Below are 18,406 nucleotides of genomic sequence, written 5' to 3'. Positions count from 1 at the left end.
GAGTCAAATGAAGTCCAGCGTCAGCGAGATTATATGTTATGTGGTATATAATGTTGGATGTCAACTCCCCAAAACCATAAAACTTACTTTAATGGCACCACGTGACTTTTTATAGCCAGTGAGCCTATCTGTCTGTGCTATGGATGATTTTACGATCTAATTCATAGACAAAACCCTATTCATTTGGCACCCAAATGTCATATAGCCGGAACTGGGGCTTATAAAGTTTACTGTTTTATAACTTTTAAGGGAAGGCATCAGTGTAACCAGTCAGTAAATGTGCAAATCTCTAGTTGCTCTTAGAAGCTCAGAAGAGTTAACCATTCAAGCTCTGATGGGGTAAGTAACATTACATTTATAGAAAACTAATTGTAGCGAAAAAACAAATATCTGTAAAGGGTGAAAAGCGGGAAGGTGGCTATAGGGTGTTGTTTATGGACGCAAAGATCTCTGATGTGGCTGTCCTGCAAATATGCTTAATTAAACCTCACGAGTAATTATATAGCAAGGTAAACACGCTCTGGGGTTGGGAGTGTATTTTAACAAAGCACATGTTTTTCAACAATCACCAACCAGCTACCAGTTTATTCACCCACAGAGAGTGTTGATTGTGGTTCTGCAATGCAGCTTTCCACCTAACGAGAAACCATTAAGGAGGAACTTATGGTCAAACTTTCAATTAAAAGGATTGGTGTCGGATAATTGCACTTGTATCATTTGCAAAATGTAGCATAAGGTCCTATCCAGGTAAAATATTACAAAAATCTGCACTATTTAAGAAAAAAAAAGCACCAGATCAGGAAGTACAGCTTCAAAATCAGATCACGAAAACTTACAATAGAAAGTTTATTTATTTATTTTTGTCTGTTTGTTTCCAGTCAGTTTTTTTAAAAAACAAATACAAAAAAAAAGCAAAAAAAAAAAAAAAAGAAAGAAAGAAAGAAAGAAAGCTGATCACAGTTTGCTCAAACAGCCAGACTTTGACTATATTTGTAACTTTGTTCACAAAAAACATACATTACTGATGCTGCGCTTAATAAGAGCCACTTCTAGGAGTTCGTGCAAAGAGTCATACAAAGGCACAGCAAGGACATACTGCTTGGAATCACAGTTTTCGTCACAGATTCACTATTCACTACACGTAGGACAAGTTCAGTTGTATTTCATCATTTCACCTCTACAACAGAATTAATTACACAAGAATTATATAGGTAGTTTGAATAAAAATATTTTAACAGCTTGGAGCTATACAGTTATTAACACTTAAACACACATGCACAGTTAAGCAAATTGAGTGCAACACATAACATTTGTACTAAAGGAGGGGAATTCTCTCTCTTTTTTACAGTTACTTCAAGTAACACAGCTCGCTTCATATAAATAAGTTAAAACATCTAAATTTTCAAGACAAAGCCATTCAAGACAAAGAAATGTATGGGAAGCAGATCTACTTATACACGCGATATAATGGTAAGAAACAGGCTCATGATTAAAAGATGAATTAGGGCGACAAGAACAAGGTTTCTTCACAGAAGTAACACAAGGAAGTTTTAGAAAGTCAACTTAGTACTGACATTATGCGCAGGGTCAACTAATACTGCTCAGTACTTTTTAATTGATCAATTTCTTAAGGACGAAAAGCCCCTCCTGCAGCTGCCATGCTCATGCTTTTCAGCTTATTATCCTTTTTCCATTTCATTCTCCTGTTTTGGAACCAGATCTTTATTTGTCTCTCTGAGAGGCAAAGAGCATGTGCTATTTCAATCCTTCTTCTGCGGGTCAGGTATCTATTGAAGTGAAATTCTTTTTCCAGCTCCAGGGTCTGATATCGGGTATAAGCAGTCCGAGCCCTTTTTCCTTCTGGTCCCCCTATGTTGTCTGTAACAGAAAAGTGAATGATTTAGTCTCTCCCAGCGACCTGCTCCTGTATTTTATAAAGCAGCCCAGAGCATCAGTAGTACCGTTATTCTTGGTCCTGTTTTTGTTTTTGATAAATGCTCAACAAGTACCACCTTTTCTGTAGACATTTTTAGAAGAGTAAACCAACAGAAATCCTGAGCTAAGCTGATGAGTGCATTGTGGATCTGAGGCTAGGTGGGATTTCAGAGATAGGCAAGCAAAGCAAGGACATTCAGATCTGTCACAAGATTTAGTTTTAGAATGCTTTGTAACTAACAATATCATTCCTGTTTCATAATGAGAAGGGGCATGGCAGGTTTTTTTGTTTGTTGTTTTTAATTATAGAGCAGAAGGCAACCACATAGCCTTCCCATACCCCCCGGTCCTCACCCTTAGTTGTTTGTTTTTTTTCTGACTTCCTACCAGTGAAATCTCCCATTCTCACTATTTTGCTAAACTCTTTATAAATATATATTAGCTACGCTGTTCCACTGGACAGTCCTCATAATAAATTACACACCGTAACAAGCACTATTCACATTTTCCCACTTCAGATATAGCTCTGCTCCCCGAGTTGTGTAGACTTTGTTGAGTTAGGGTTGCTACATTTACATTTTTAACGTGCCTACGAAACTGTCGTTCCCCACCGTGCAAGCACAGGGGTCTGATCAGGCTACACACTCTCATCCACCCAGCCACCACGCATCTTACATTAAAGCCTCTTTAAAGAAAAGCAGGGTATGCTTTACCATGACTTATGTGCAGTTTTCGCATCCAGGGGTAGATCTGGGGCTGTGAAGGCTGAGCTGTGCTTTGGTCATTCTGGGCACTTGCCTGGTCGCTGCTTGCTGGGGTGTCATCCTCAGTGCCAGACGACGTGCCAACCCCCTCTCTGCTTATGTGAGTGCTGCTGCTGGAATTGGACGAAGTGCTGGTAGAGTTAGCTATGGAGTTTTTCACCCCGTGATGACTCTCGCTGACAGGCGAAGTGGCCACGGCGGTACAGGGCAGAGGGTCAGGTGGAGGCGAATGTGAAGACGTTGCAGGTTGGTTATACCTGGGCTCTGTCGATGCAGAGGTGGTAGTGGCTGGGTAATTGCGAGATCTTTCATTGGCACCAAAGTGGTTGGAAGCTGAGCGCCCAACGCTGAGATCCATGCCATTGTAGCCGTACCCGTACCTGCTGGAATGCATGCTCGCTGAATCCCTGTATTGCTCGCTCACGGAACTATGATCTCCATAATTATGTAACTGGTAGTCCGGGCCATTTGGATAGCGACCGCAAAATGAGTTTACAAAATAAGAGCTCATTTGTTTTTTGATATGTGTGCTTGATTTGTGGCTCTTGGTCGTTTTGTGCGTCTATAGCACCCTTGCACAATTTATGATGAATTATGGAAATGACTGGGACATGTACTTGGTTCCCTCCTACGTAGGCACCCAAATATGGGGTACGACTTCAAATCACGTGCTTTTGTTGTCCAGTCGTAAATCCTGCCTGATGACCTCTAGAGGTAAACTCGTGCACTAATGGGGGAGCTGGGTGGATGCTGGAGGGTTGGCGCGCGCGCCCAAGGCGCGCTCCCGCTTCCAGCTCCTGATTGTCAGTCGGACTCTTGCGCCACCCTCTGGAGACTAGTTAGATCTTCACGCTTCCAGCCAGGGTCCGCAGGGCTGGGGTCGACTCGAGGTTACAGCCCATTATAGCAAAATTATTGCATTTCTCTCACAGTTCCATTAGTATGTACCAATTGTAAAGGGCTATCGGCTGCAGACCACAAAACCAGGAATAATCCAGGAGTTTGAGGAAAACATTTGCTTTTATTTTCAATAGCTTTCTTTTATTCTTTAATTCCTTCCTCTTCTGTTCTGCTATAGATTTTTAAATACAGAAACAACTTCGACCTCTTTTTAGGGTGATGCATATTTAAACCTATTGAAAAATATAAATCCTCACACACTGGCAACAATTACAGTCCTGTGTTGCAGTCGCTTAAGAAAAGCTGTACTGACGATTTTAAATGGCAGGTACCCATTAAAAATAAATATTGTATAGTAGTTTTCCAAGTGGAGTCAAATTCTATATAGTTTTATGGTCGGCGGCTTTTTTTTCAGATAAATACAATGTTGGGGCGGTCATTTGACATTAATATTTTCGCGATTTGGGACTATTCAGACCGGTAACCCAAATAGCTTTTCCTTCCGAATAAAGGGGTCTTTGTGCGTACTGTACACATATTCACACATACGTATACGTATCTATTAGTAAATATTTTTCACTGCAAGTATTTTAGTCAGTGAAAGAGAACTCTACTTGGAATAATTTTAGAAGCTAGTTTCTATTATCTATTTAGTCTTCTGTGCTAGGAATTTCGAAAGCAAATAAAGATAGAAAAAAGAGGCACGATTTAACATGACAGACCATTGATTTTTAATTTTTTGAAACTCCCACAATCTTGCTGCATGATTAAAACCCTCTCGTTGCTCAGCGAAAACCTTCTTTACTATCAGTGCCACATCAGGAGCCGCAGAAATCTGCCCGCCTCAAAACCTTTTATTTCCCCGTTGTAAAGTTTAACTCATAGTTTTTTCTTTAATACCAGCGCAGATTTTGTTCAATTTAGAGGAATCAGCTCTGGGCATTTTAAAATCTCTCTGCGATTCGTCCTCGATTTTAATGGAAGTTAATAGTCAGGATTTGTAAATCGACTTCTTTTAAAATGCCGTTACCTTCTCTGTGTTAATTAAATCTCGTATACACGTGTAAAACATTTTTTTCTAGAGGCCCTAAAATCCCAAACACAGTAGAACAAGACGCCTGGGTTAGTAAAGACATCAAATCAGGATTTTCTAAATCAGGCGTCATTCCACAATATGAACGTTTCCAATTACAAAAATCTACTCACTTATCTGTTGCCTACAGCCATACGGTGGTATCAGAGACATTCATACAGACATCGATACTCACTTTAAAACATTTATAATTATAATCTGGTTTTTTTTTTCTGAATTACTTTAAGCAAGGTTATCTAGGCTTTGAAAAGGTGACCATATACACTACATAGCTCTAAATCAAATACTTCTATTTTAAAATAAATTCACAGTTGATTGCAAATGTATATATTTTAATCAAGCCTTTGGGAGTCAACAGACTGTGAAAAACCTATAGGATTTTAGTAGCTGAAGGAACACAAGAAAAAAAAAACGCTAAAAAGGAAAAGGCCTGGTAACTTTTATTCAGGAGTATTCTACTCCCCTGACTTTTCCTCTGTTTCTTCGCTGCTGGGCTGTGTGGAATGTAGGAGTTTGTTTTCCTTTTTCCATTTCATTCGCCTGTTTTGAAACCATATTTTAATTTGTCGTTCAGTAAGGCAGAGAGCGTTTGCAATCTCAATCCGTCGTCTTCTGGTTAAATATCTGTTAAAATGAAACTCCTTTTCTAACTCTAGAGTTTGGTATCTGGTGTAAGTTTGCCTCCCCCGTCTCCCATGTGTTCCATACACTGTACCTGTAAAAGTAAAGACAAAATTATGGCATTGAACAAGGCCCAATGATCTCAAGTTAAGAAATAATGGTCAGTTGCATTGTGCCTCCTCTTGCAGAGACAATCACATCAGGGGTGTGTGTCTACTCTGATTTTCAGAAGTTTTCCTGATTAAACATTTCTAAATGAAGAAGAGCATCATTATCATATTTGAAGGTATAATTCTGATATACAGATATTTATTGGGACAAGCATTTACCCAATGAACGAGAAATATTTAAAACGTTTATATATACGTATGTGTGAGAGATATACAAATATGTGTGAGTATGTATACAACTATCATAGTTACTATGACTATAGCAGAACTGTAATTAAGTATGGTCATAGTTAAAGCTCACAGAAGCAACTAAAGTTCCTAGAACAGCCCCTGGCATTTGCTCCTGAATATGGTGCACTCAAATGCAAAAGGGCTCTTCAAAATAAAAAATGTCTTTAAAAGTTAAACTTTTCAAATAAATATAAATCATAATCCCATCTTTTGAGAGATAATTAGGTGGAAGGTGACGGAAGATTTTATTTTTTGAAACAGTTGAAGTAAACAAGGCAATGTGCTTATTCAAAACAAGTGCCATTTGCTCCCATCCCAAACTGTCCTGTTGTGTAAACTTCACTTTATGTGAGACAAAATTCAAGGTGATTTGTAAATGTGCACACATTGTCCGAAAACGTGCTTTCAATAACCAATATTTGTATACTAATGGGCTTGGGAGGGTCCTACAAATAAATGGGGGTAGGCAGTACAGGGGGCATGTTACTTACATCAGTCTTTGACACTGAAGGAGCGAAGAAGAGGTTTCTTCGGGGAGGGATGGTTATTAGTAATTTGTGAATGCCTATTTTTCAGTTATTACTAAGGAACTGCACCAAGTCAGCCAAGTTTGGAGCAGATTTTTCCTAAACTGCTTTAAGGCTACCAATATGCCAGGGCTGGAATAACCTGGAAAGGTTTCGTGTTACACATTACCTCGCAGGAGTCATTGCTCTCCGACAGTTTGGACGCCCTTTCTGAAAGTCTTTCTCAAAGAAACTTTTCTCTCACTCTCTCTCTTTATTGCATTCAAACGACTTACCAGCGCAGGAGTTCATCCGCTGCATCCAGGGATAAACAGGGCTCGTGTACTTCCGGTCGCTGCCTTCCTCATTTAAAATTTTGCTTTGCACACTGTCGGATTTGTATGGTTGATCAGGAGAAAAGTGCAGATAGTCACCGTGTCCCCTCTGCTTGCCACTGCCGGAGGGAGAGGCGCTACTTATGTCCTTCTCAGAATAAAAACACGAGGCTCCATACTCATAGGATGCCCGATTGCAAGCAATGACCGTGTTGGACTGTTGGTAAAAACAAGGTGAGGTGTAGGTCTTGTCCTGCAGGCTTGTTGCCCCATAAGAAGCTGGGAAATGCCTCAGAGCATCATAGCCAGCTGGATAAAGGGGGATTTGCCCGAGGAAAGAGTCCTGGCCATTAGGCAGGCTCCCAGGGAAAGTGGGATTCACAAAATAGGAACTCATTTGCTCTCCCCTCTCCAGGACTGTGATTTGTTGTGTATTAGTACATCTGGCTATAACTATTAGTAGTCATCGAACTGGTTTGTTTCTGGATGGCCGAGCGCCAAAAGCGACAGCAGCAAATAGCACCAGCTGACGGCTCGGCGGCCAATGGGAGCGCAACGTGGAGCCCGCTCCCCTGGGACCCGCAGCGACCGAGCCAGCAAAGTTACAAACAACCCCGAGCTCGCACACCCGACAGATGGATGGCAACACGCACACACACACACCACCCTTAACGTGGCTAAGGGAACGTGGGAGGTGGGACATGTTAGGGGGGAGGGGAATGGGTAGGGAGTGGTACTGTAAAAAACAAACAAACTGCAAAGCTTAAAAGAGTGCGGCAAGCGGCGGCCGCTAGCGCCCCAGAGGCAGTGCCCTGTGGCAGCTGGTGAAAAAGGGGCAGCTCTCCAAAGTTAGGATCTTCACTCTGGAAGATATGCAAATCATCACACGGCGAACCCCCCTCCCCCTCGCTCCCCACCCCGGGGGGTTGGACTACCCCCGTCCTTTCTATATTCCTATGGGAAAGGTAGAGGATGATTGACGTTAGAACTGAAAACTTTGGAGCAATTAAAATCCGTGGAAGGGGAATGAATCAGCGATGGCATCTGAGCTGGCCGACTTTGTAAACAAATATCTGTTTTCTTAACACAGTGCAAAGAAAATGATTTTATTAAACTAAATATACTGAAAGCCCCCAAATAATATTTCCCTCCCGAGCTTGAGCACCAAGCATCTTCGCCCCAGTTCAGAATCCAGCCTTTGTGTTCGGATTGAGCCATATTCTCCGTTGTTTATTGAAGGGAATCTCGTGCATTTATTGAGGGGAATCTTCAGATAATGAAAGTGGAGATTATGGATCGGACAGGAAATGGTGGCCTCCTAGGTTTATTTATTTATTTAGATACGTGTTTCAAAAGGAGTCACTGGCAGAGGTTGGAACAGGTTTCCAGAGCTCCCAGACAAGATGTAGTCAGATAAAGTTACCCGTGTTTGTTTTCTTTACATTCGAAAAGGGTATTTTGCTGTATCTGAAACGACGATTTTAACACTGTAGTGGTAGAATTATTCCTAATGAAAATAGCCATCCTAACGTGTATGCAGAGGCAAACCGGTTTCGCTGTTGTTTCTAATCATTTAATTACCCACTGATGTTTTAACAAACATCTTAACGTATACTGTTCAACTTGGCGGACATATAAGTCTTGGCCCAGGGCAGAAGCAGTAGAAGTGCTGGTGAAATGCACAGAAAGGCTTTTAATTCAGCCGACTCCAGCAGTTCCTAAAAATAACAAGGAGATTATTCATTCCAAGCCCTGTTTACTCATAATACGTGACTATGACAACAGACTGAACAGCCGATTTTTAAACCCGCTGGAGTTTGTACTAACTCTGTTTCCTATAGCACCTAAACTAGTTTTGGAAACGTGAGTTTTGTTGTTGTTGGAAGGTTCCGTGTCTCATTTCCGGAGGATGATTACGGTACCTATAAAACAGTAGTGAGTTAAAACATCTCTCCACAATAGTTGGTATTGTTAACGTTCTCAGTTGGACTTTCACACTGAGATGTTGATTACCTTCCATTTTTATTTTTTCCCCCATTCTCTTCTCCGACTTTAATCTATATACACATCTGCTAGACTAAAACTATATGCATCGAGGGAACAGCTGAACATTATGTGTAGCTACTCAGAAGAATCCCTACCCTGAAGAATTTGCACTATGTGGGGGGGGGGGGAGGGAGAACAAGAGGACTTGTGGCACCGTAGAGACTAACAAATTTATTTGAGCATAAGCTTTCCTGAGCTACAGCTCACTTCATCGGATGTGCTGGGGGAAATTCTGAATACAAATGAGGTTTTTAAATATGTGAAATTTTTCAGCAGAAGCTAGACCGGAAACGTGCCATGAAAATTAAGACTCGGTGAATACAAAAATCCAACGCCCTTACTTCTTTTAAAAAGTTGTGGTCAGAGGTCTTTTTTTTGAAGACGCACTGGATTCATCGTGAAAAATTAGCGGGTTATAAATATTTAAGTTTTATTATGTCGGTCTCAGATTGATATTATCTTTTTTTAAAGGGATGGGAGGAAAATGATTTGCCCAGGGATGTTAATCGGCGGCTCTTGTTCTAGACAAAGTCAAAATCTCTAATGTCTCAGCATAACAAATGAAAACATTTCCCAGTTGCTTCCGCCGCACTACACCGCAAAATAAATGAAAATACCCATTTGTTTTGGTTAGGGTATGTTGCAGTAACAGCGAAACAATTTTCATGGCAATCGTGGTTTCAGTTACATTCAAAAACCAAAAATAAAAAAACCCTGCCACCATAAAGCTTTTACCGTGAGCGTTCCCAGCCAGATAGGTTGAATGGCAGCTTTATATGAACATTTATCTTCTAAAAGTGAATATGGAAAAGCTCACCACTGCACTTCTGCAACTGCGACAAAGTAAGCAGTCCTGCACCTCCCATTAATTTCTTAATTATGGAAAAATGTCAGCACACAGTTGAAAAAAATGGGATTCGCGCTTAAACAAGACGCGGGTTTTTCTTTCTTTCTTTCTGTCAACAGACTCCATCACTCGAACAACGCTGGAGTACAGGTGCAGGGCAGTTACCCTCTTGAGCTTAACCCACCCCCCTTTACATACCATCTAAATCCACTCACAAATCCTTCTCATGTGCAGAGGCGCAATAGAAAACAACCTTTAACTAATAGCCTATAGTCCAAACAGTTCTTGCAATCCAAACCATTGTTTAGATTGAACTCCTAATAATAACCTCACTGGGCAACCTCAATCTTATCCCATCAAACCAAGTCACACTGGGACATTTTACATTCTACACACATCAAAGTTTTTTTAAAAAACAAAAATCCCCCCCCCCCCGGCGTAGAAATAGCCCTTGCGTGGTGGAGTTTGAATGGTTTCCCTAAGTAGGCCGAATTTTTAGGATTTCTCCAAGAGGATTGCAGACAATTAGCCTTTTACTTGCTGCTGCCTTTGGATCGCCTTGTTTCCACCACACAGTGGCAGCACTGAGAGTCTCTCGCTCCGCCATAAATAATCCGACACTCACTGCAGTTGCAGTCAAGCAGATACTGCAATGCAATGCAAATGTAATTCTTTATCAGCCCGGAGAACACAAACAACACCGGTGTTAACATCTAAAGCACTCACAGCTCATTCTTAATTACTGTAATGAATATCAAGATATTGCAGGAGCAGAACCCTGAACCAATGCCGCGGTTTCCAGAACACAAATATAGGAAGCAACGCCAGCTTGGTGAAAGACACTTTATGATGTCAATACCTGACTAAAATAGTCCGGGTCCAGATCTGTTTCCTCTCCCCCCCCCCCACCCAACACACACACACACACCGTGTTCCAGTTTTTCAAAATCATAACTAAATTGACAGAGTACCTCTTATTTTCTTCAATTGACATCGAAAAAGCTTCATTTCAGGATCTGATGTAGGATTGATTGCTTAAAGTCGAGCCTTAGATGCCATTCATCCATAAACTACGTATTTAGAAAAATGTCTGTAATATTGTTCAAGCTCCGATCAACACATGACTTGACACGGTTAAACTGTATACAATGATTCATTTGATAAAGCAACCTATACACATATTTCCTCTATTCTGCTGTTACAGAAATATCCTTTCTCTCGCCTGGAAATTTTATGGAATGAGAAGATATTATGCCGATTGGTCTCTTTCTGAAATTGTAAGTGTATTTTTTTTTAAAAAAAAAATCTAAGTTGCAATTAACACAAATGCATTTGCTAATGCTGGAAAACAAAATGAATACATTTTGTTGGGCAAAGAAACTCGGTATGATTTTATAAATCTGAATTACAAAATAATAATAATACAAATCTGAATGTGATAGCAAATCTTTTAAAAAATACCTTTATTAAAATTACACCTCAGCCTTGCTAATAACAAACGCTTGAATTTTTGTATGCACTGGTTAAATATAAATAAGCTAAATATTTTATTGGTAATCCTTCAGTTGGTATCAATTCATGTCTCTCTCTCTATATATATATATATTATATATCGGTCCCATATAAGTATATATGGGTATTAAAATAATGTTACCCTGCTTATGGTAGTGTTACATACGTTTCTCACCTTTAGGTTCTGGCTCGCAGGAGCCCCTGCTACTTTGACAGCTGTCGCTTTGGCTGCACAGGAGACGAATCGCCCTCCTTTTGGTGCCAGAAGAAGCAGGAAATTAGCCAGGTTGCAAGTTGAAAATCTGCCACTCCAGTGCTTTGAATCCAATATGCCACACCTTCCAGCGGAGGAATTGGAAATTGCCATCCAGGATCTGTGTTCTAGGCGGCTGCTTATGCTGAACCTCCATACACTTTGTTCACTATTGCCTTACAAAGAACAAATGAAATGGGGGATTGAAAGCCAGAGAGATCCGAAGCAGGACAGAGCTGAGCAAAAGAATGCAGCTCTATTCTCGCAAGGGAAATTATAAAAAAGTTCATGTTCACGGTTACCATCCACATGACCGACAGCGACCAATGGAAAAACCGAGCAACTCATAAAGTTGTATTGCAAAGTTGTAAATTTTCATAAACAACAACGGATTTATGGCCTTTTCCTCATCACTAAGAAGAGGCAGGTCTTAGAGAGGCGCCATCTTACCAGAGAGGCAGCCCTGGAGTTTTAAAAGACCTAGAGTTTGTTCTAATTTTATTAAAATTGCAATTAGTACATTTACCAGCAACTGAACACAGCAGAGCTAGGGAACTACTCTGCAGATGAAAGTATTATTATAGGTATATTTTTTTTCTTGCCCTCTAAAGAGAATTTCATGCATGATCTTTTTAAATTCCATATTAAAATACGGTATCTGCTTTACCAGTTGTAATAATGGGCAGGGAGAATATTTTTAAGTATAGGCGGTTCGGTTCGGTTATTTGTTTTGATTTTACATTTTTTCTATTGCCCTAATAGGACTGACACGCAGACACACACCTGTCTTCAACATTTTGAACTTTTGCAGTGCAGTTTGCGTCTATAATCAAATATCATTCTGCTAACGCGGATTTCCGCCTGCATATAGTTAGGTTTCATGTCTACTGTGATTTTAAGATTTCACTGAAGCACATAGGAGCGTCTTGTTTAAGGAATGATCTCTGCTTAATTTATCAACTCAGGTGAAAAATCTAGATAGAGAAATTGACTGATTCCTAACAATTCATCGCCTATGAATTTTTGGTTTTGATTGCGGATAAAAATGATATGTTTGATCTCATTTCTTTATTTGGCCGTGTAAATTTTATGCTTCTTTTGAACTGTTCCCTAATAAAGAAACACAATTCATTGTCAACAAGCATATTTATTTCCTGTGTAACATAAAACACATTTATCGTGGGAGATATTTGAACACGGTATCACTTCCAAAGAGAGCTTCACATACATTTTTTCCTCCACTGCCAATACTTACACGGCATATCCAAATGTTCACAATGAACACATCGAAACACATTGTAACATACAATTTATGAATAAACTTTAGCCAAACTTTCATTAAGGATTTATACAGAGTTCTTAACAATACATCATGCTACAAAGTTACCAATTTAATTACAGACTTCCCAGTTTATGACCTGATCTTACAAATGATTTCAAGACAATATAAATGACAAAAATTTCGTTTAAATATACAGTATTTGCTATTGTAGGAAAATTCACGGTATTACATATTAACACATTCTGAAACCAGGACAAAAAGATTTTTGAGAGGTGCTAACATGGTCGTCTTAATTCACTTTTTAAAGAACATTTTCCGCTATATTAAGTAGGATGAGCCTAGAAAACAAAACGGCCTGTAACAATGTACTTCAAAAGGTAGGAGCTAACAGAAGATATTAAAGCGCTTTGTACAATATTAGTATGTGTTTTCTTCTTCACGCGGAATAGTAAAGGATTGAGAAGAAAGATATATTGCAGCATATGGTTTCATTTATAATTGCTTTGGAATAAATATATTATTTTTCAATTTAAATATATTCAGCGTTTTCGGTACCAAATTATCTACCAAAGCCATTGATGCGTGCTTTTCAAAGGACTACACTTAAGTTTCTAAAAGCATTCTGCAATTCACATTAGTATGTTATCTTCTTTTGATTAATAAAATACAGTATAGCTTAGAAGATAGGTAGGCGGAGCAAGAAATAGGTAGTCTGGAAATAGGTAGTACAAATAATTGTTGTAGGATGTAGTGGTTTCTGTTTCATTATTTTTACAGGTTTTTTTTCACTTCCTGTTTAATATTGCCTGTTTGTTGTGATCTTTTTAAATAAAAGGAAACAGGAAGTGCAGAACTATTGATTCTAAATTAGGTAGTTTTTTATGTGACCCTAATGCACTTACCCCTTAACAACTGATTGGGACTAATTGAGTCAGGTAGTTATGCTGGAAATTAACGTTTTTCTGCATGTGCAAGTAGCAGTTCTCTCACGCAAATGTACCCATACAAAACACACCAAGGTTTGGGCAAACGAAAATAAAATTATTTGGATGATCTTATGAGAGATTCCAAATAGGTTGGACAGGACATGTGCGCGGTTTGGGGAGGTGGGGACTGGAAGACAAGTCAGGGGACCTTTTAATGTTTGAAAATACTCGGTTTCAAGATGTTCATGAAAGGGAACAGAATTTTTAAAATAAAACAGTGAGTCTTTTCAACGAGAGCTTTTACAACTGTCACGTGCATACATAATACTAGAGATTGCTTCATCAAATGGGAGCTTTACTCGTCTTCTTCCTCCTCTTCTTCCACTTTCTCCACAGACGCTGTTGCTGACGTGTTCTCGTTGGTCGCTGGGGTGCTGGAGCTCTCTTCTTTATGTTCTTTCTTCCATTTCATCCTCCTGTTTTGGAACCAGATTTTGATCTGCCTTTCAGTTAGGCACAGAGCATGAGCGATCTCTATTCTCCGCCTGCGAGTCAGATAGCGGTTAAAGTGGAATTCTTTCTCCAGCTCCAGGGTCTGGTAGCGGGTGTACGTCTGCCGACCTCGCTTCCTATCTGGACCTGAAAGCAGGCAAACAGGCACAGAAGTTAGCCAGAAACCTGAAAATAATCAGTTCGATGGAAAGTTGGAATTTACAAACAGCCATCCAAGCAACTGGAGTAAATCCTCTTCCTTTATTCCCTCCGCCCCTAACAAAGGCATTTCTCTCAGACAGCATGCCCAGTTCCAACATGGCAAATTAAAGTTCTCTGAAATATACCAAAGTGGAAAGAAAACATTACAAACAAAAAACATTTTGCTTCCTAAAGGATGAACTTTACACTCGGCTCTGTTTCTCAAGCGTCCTCCAGACTTTAGTGTTTCACAAAGAGAAGAAAAGCAGGGTCTGGAACTTCCATTTATTTATTTATTCATTCATTCCAGGGGCTTTTTAACAGATTATAGACACATACTAGCATTAGACTCAAGAACGGAGCTCACATTTTCCGGGTCCCTTTCCTTTTTACACATGTGTACAGACCCTGATCCCCAGGAAAGGCAGATGACACATTTCACACTAACAGTGAGCTAGAGCACCCCTGCGTCCTGAAATAGTCTCTCCTCCCTTCTTTAGCGCCCCTCTTTTTCTCTTTCCTCTGCGTTTTCCACCACATATGATTTTTGTACATTTTGTTGGGGTGGGGTGGGGGTGGGGAACACTTACCCGTGTGGGGTCCCAGAGTACATAGCCAGCTCTCCATATTTCTATATCAAACCGCACAAATAAACGCAATACTAAAATTCCATAGCAAATTGACTTAAATAAATTTACGAGGATAGAACCCATTAATTGAGCAATAAAAAGTTTTATGATACTCATTTACATACAATGCCATGGGCTTTCTACGCAATGGCGCCTCTGCTATAATTAAAACCATAAAGGCTGTGCTGACAGTAATTTCGGCTACACATTTGCCTGGCTGCCATAGCTTTGCCCTCTCCATTCCCCATACCTGAAGACCTCATCCAGGGGTATATCCGGAAATTAGCCTCAGCCTGGCTGTGCAGGTTGCTTTCCTCCGCTTTCTCACAGCTGGATTTGGTTAGATCATTGCAGAGAACGGGAATGTTCTGATCAAAAGAGGAACAATGCAGGTTGTAGGCATCTGAGCCCAGGCTGTATCCGGAAGAGAACGGGTTTTGATATATGGTACTGTTCACATTGTACAAGCCAGGCATGGAGGAGGTGAAAGCACTAGCCCCTGGTCCATAGCCGCTTCTCTGAGAGTTGGTTGCAAAGGAGCAAGAAGTAGGCTCTGCATTTTGGAAAAGAGAAGCCCCCGTCGTATATTTGCTAAAAAGAGCGTTCACATAATACGAAGAACTCATAATTTTGACCTGTGATTTGTTGTCCGGTAGGCTTCAGTGTCGGTTTTACGAGGTAGCGTGATATATGATAACATTACACCCCCAGATTTACACCAAACCCCATTTTCTTTTGGACTGAGCTGCCTCCAGCACGTGACCAGTCATATGACCCCATCCTCCAATCTCCTCCTGCATCACAGGTGGTATGGATCAGGGTGTCTCACAGTATCCTATAATGGAAGGGGAAGAGGATCAAATATATGTCTAACAAATTAAAGACAAGGGAGCTTTTGGTTAAGGGTGCCACATGGTAGATGATATTTTGTAAGATCCCTATAAAGTATAGTAAGTAAAATAAACAGAGTTTTATTTGGTTCTATTATGAAACTTAAACCGCACGTTGTGCGATGCAGATCTCTCTATTCTAGAGCTGTATCGGATTAGGTATGGCTGCACACGTATTGCTCCCTGCCTCTCAGTTTACTCCTCATTTTCTGTCTTTTTTCTTCTTCTTTCTGTTTTTTTTTAAATCCAAGTCGAGATCGCATAACATTGGACTATATTATAATATGCGTAGGGGGCTTTTCCATTTAATAAAAGCTACAGTGCTCAGCTGATCAATATTTAGTGTTGGGGGGGAAGCACATCTTGCACATTAAAAAGACTCCGCAGTAAACTGAAACTATCTCTCTCTCTCTCTCTCTCTCACACACACACACACACACACACAAGTTTAAATAATTTTGTTACTCACGCATGCATTATTTTTCTGCAGTGAAAATAAGTATATATTGCGTTTCCTGCTTTTCTAACAGATGTGTTGAGATATTGAGATTTTACATTCTGCTAATCGCTTTCGGCAAGATGGATCAGGATGGGGTTGCTCCAGAAATCCGCTTTTAACTCTTTTGCAAACCAGCATGTCTCAAAGGAGGAAGCGAGTGCTGGATAACAATTCTGAAAGAATATTGATACTCCTGGGCTCTTATAATGATGACACGCATATATTACCGAACCTCGTGTGTGAAATTTAGTTCATCTCTTCCGATTTCAAAGGTGAATTAATATATCGATCACGCTTTATATTTATAATACTCCGTTGCTAAATCTGTATTGTTACGATTGTATTCCTGACGGATTCATTACGTCTAATAGCAGAATAATTCCACTTTCCCGCAAAAAGAGGACACCTCTCGTCTGAACACCTTTTAAAAACCGATAAGTCCTGGAGTCACACATGTAGGGCTTCAGATCTTAACTAATTGTTTAATGCCTTCTTTGCCTTTCAATGTACCTACCTTACCATCCGAAGACGGAGACAGCAAAGTTACATTTAGATCACGGGTAACGTTCCTCATTTTCTAAACACTCCGCTTTCCAACAATAAGAATGACTTTCCATTGAGGATGCTGCACCGTACCCTTCCTTTAAACGGATCATAAAATGGGTTTCCTTCTCTCAGACAGGGAGTCCTGGTAAAGACAGCTTTTACTGCCCTGCTATATTGCACATCATAAACTGGAAGAAGCACAATGGAATTGCCCCGGAAATTCTCCTTTAAATTATAGAGTTTAATGCCCTGTGTACAAAGAACTTCTCACCAGTTAAAATTGTTCTTGGCGATATTTCGCACGGACCCTAGAGGTCACGTTTTGAAAACCTAAGGAAAAAAGAACGCTTGAGGACTGTTTACGTGCGAATATTGCAACAATCCCACGTAGGGTAAGGAGAAAAACAAGTGAAATTGACTAAAGTGAAGTCATTTAGATATTTGTTGTTAAGAGTATGCAAACGTTGTGACTACCTCTAGATATTTGTCAACAGCTAAACATGTACAAACCAGGTTACTATTAGCAATCTAAAGCCAGCATCTGAATAAACAGCTTCCTCTTTATTTTGTTTCAGAAATCTTACTCCTCATTACAGCTAGTTACAAAAAACGAAGAATTACAATCCCAACAGACTTTTTGGAAAGAAATAAAGGCCCAAGAAGTTAAACGAATGTGAAGCAACCAAGAAGACTACTAAGAAGATCAAAGAGGCTGAATTAGACGGCATTAGACCAATAAATTGCTCCTCTGGTGACAACATACCAAGATGCAAGAAGAAAGAAACAGCAAACATAACCAATGTCTAGACTTGGGTATTGATAAAGCAAGACAGGATTTTATAGAGGAGCCTTAAAAAGAACATTTAAGTGTGTCTCGCTTCTTAAAACATATTTAAAAGTAATCAGGATATTAAACATAGATACCACCACCTTTGATTATTTTCCTTTCATCTTTCTAATGTCACCTCTTGTAAACAATATTAATATTTCACACGAAGTTCGCACTGAATAAGACACACCAGGAGTCCCAGGAAAGTGCTTTCCCCGCACCTATTCGACAAAAGGCTCCTTAAAATACTACCTCTGGAATAGACTCTAAAACATGGCAATCTTCTGCATTCTACACAGCACTGGATAGTGCTTTAGCATATTTCTGAAACTGCAACTTTCCACTTTAATGAATTATTACATTCAAGAAAAAATCTTGGACAAGTAAATCGCAAGCTTTCAGCTATCAGAATATCAACCTATGTTTTAAAAAGACCTTAGAATTTTTTTCTTTTTGACTAGTAAAGAGCCGGACTATGTCTTATGACATTCTGAGCTTTTCCCAGAATGGAAAAGGTAGTGATAAAATGGTGCGCAGAAGTTATACGCAACCTGGGAGCACGGCACGATTATCGGTTGTGTGTTAAGCAATATTCTGATGCAACGGTGACCCTGGACACTACTCTGTTGTTTCAAAACATGTTACCACTATAATTTATCCAATATGGTAATGGGACATACCGCGCCAAATTATTACTTACTTTTAAATGCATAAGCACATGTTCATTTCAGTATAATTTTACTGCTCAAGACAAATAATCAAATCATTATTTTAAAATACGAATCTATGCAGACATTCGATGTGAATAGGCTTATTAGAAACCTGAGAAAGTGATTGTTCTATTTCAATCATATTTTACCCTAAAAATACTAATATACTGAAAGTGATGCGGAAAAAAT

The 18,406-nt window shown here is 39.7% G+C and overlaps 4 protein-coding genes and 1 long non-coding RNA gene across 14 annotated transcripts in view; 1 reads left to right on the top strand and 4 right to left on the bottom strand.

The window, feature by feature from the left end:
- HOXA3 (homeobox A3) overlaps positions 1 to 18,406 on the bottom strand; it is a 62,058-nt gene that overhangs the window by 32,608 nt on the left and 11,044 nt on the right. For 2 of the 8 annotated variants that reach the window (XM_073333628.1, XM_073333633.1), the window contains exon 1: positions 11,136 to 11,217. The exons of 1 other annotated variant lie outside the window; for it this stretch is intronic. The gene's annotated coding sequence lies outside the window, so the exon portion shown is untranslated. Of the gene's footprint in view, positions 1 to 10,419; positions 10,539 to 11,135; positions 11,225 to 18,406 lie in introns of those variants that run through there. 5 more of the 8 variants (XM_073333631.1, XM_073333632.1, XM_073333629.1 and 2 more) reach the window with 5 other exon arrangements.
- On the top strand, positions 256 to 12,247 carry LOC140907512 (uncharacterized). Its single transcript, XR_012157508.1, has 3 exons — positions 256 to 339; positions 10,653 to 10,725; positions 11,142 to 12,247. It is a non-coding gene; the product is annotated as an uncharacterized lncRNA (long non-coding RNA).
- HOXA5 (homeobox A5) lies at positions 937 to 4,986 on the bottom strand. Its single transcript, XM_073333642.1, has 2 exons — positions 2,649 to 4,986; positions 937 to 1,878 (listed from the first exon to the last, which is right to left on the bottom strand). The coding sequence occupies exons 1-2, from the start codon at positions 3,208 to 3,210 to the stop codon at positions 1,628 to 1,630; spliced, it is 813 nt and encodes a 270-aa protein (XP_073189743.1). The 5' UTR covers positions 3,211 to 4,986; the 3' UTR covers positions 937 to 1,627.
- HOXA6 (homeobox A6) lies at positions 5,015 to 7,270 on the bottom strand. Its single transcript, XM_073333646.1, has 2 exons — positions 6,517 to 7,270; positions 5,015 to 5,407 (listed from the first exon to the last, which is right to left on the bottom strand). The coding sequence occupies exons 1-2, from the start codon at positions 6,950 to 6,952 to the stop codon at positions 5,148 to 5,150; spliced, it is 696 nt and encodes a 231-aa protein (XP_073189747.1). The 5' UTR covers positions 6,953 to 7,270; the 3' UTR covers positions 5,015 to 5,147.
- On the bottom strand, positions 12,341 to 17,857 carry HOXA7 (homeobox A7). Of its 3 annotated transcripts, none has more exons than XM_073333648.1 (3): positions 16,103 to 17,857; positions 14,994 to 15,578; positions 12,341 to 14,060 (listed from the first exon to the last, which is right to left on the bottom strand). In XM_073333648.1, the coding sequence occupies exons 2-3, from the start codon at positions 15,367 to 15,369 to the stop codon at positions 13,777 to 13,779; spliced, it is 660 nt and encodes a 219-aa protein (XP_073189749.1). In that variant the 5' UTR covers positions 15,370 to 15,578; positions 16,103 to 17,857; the 3' UTR covers positions 12,341 to 13,776. The 3 variants fall into 3 exon arrangements, with proteins under 3 accessions (XP_073189749.1, XP_073189750.1, XP_073189748.1); XM_073333649.1 differs by having other exon boundaries at positions 16,647 to 17,857; XM_073333647.1 differs by having other exon boundaries at positions 14,994 to 17,857.

This window comes from Lepidochelys kempii, chromosome 2, assembly GCF_965140265.1.
Source record: "Lepidochelys kempii isolate rLepKem1 chromosome 2, rLepKem1.hap2, whole genome shotgun sequence".
NCBI lineage: Eukaryota > Metazoa > Chordata > Testudines > Cheloniidae > Lepidochelys > Lepidochelys kempii.
This window is presented reverse-complemented; position numbering and strand designations above follow the sequence as displayed.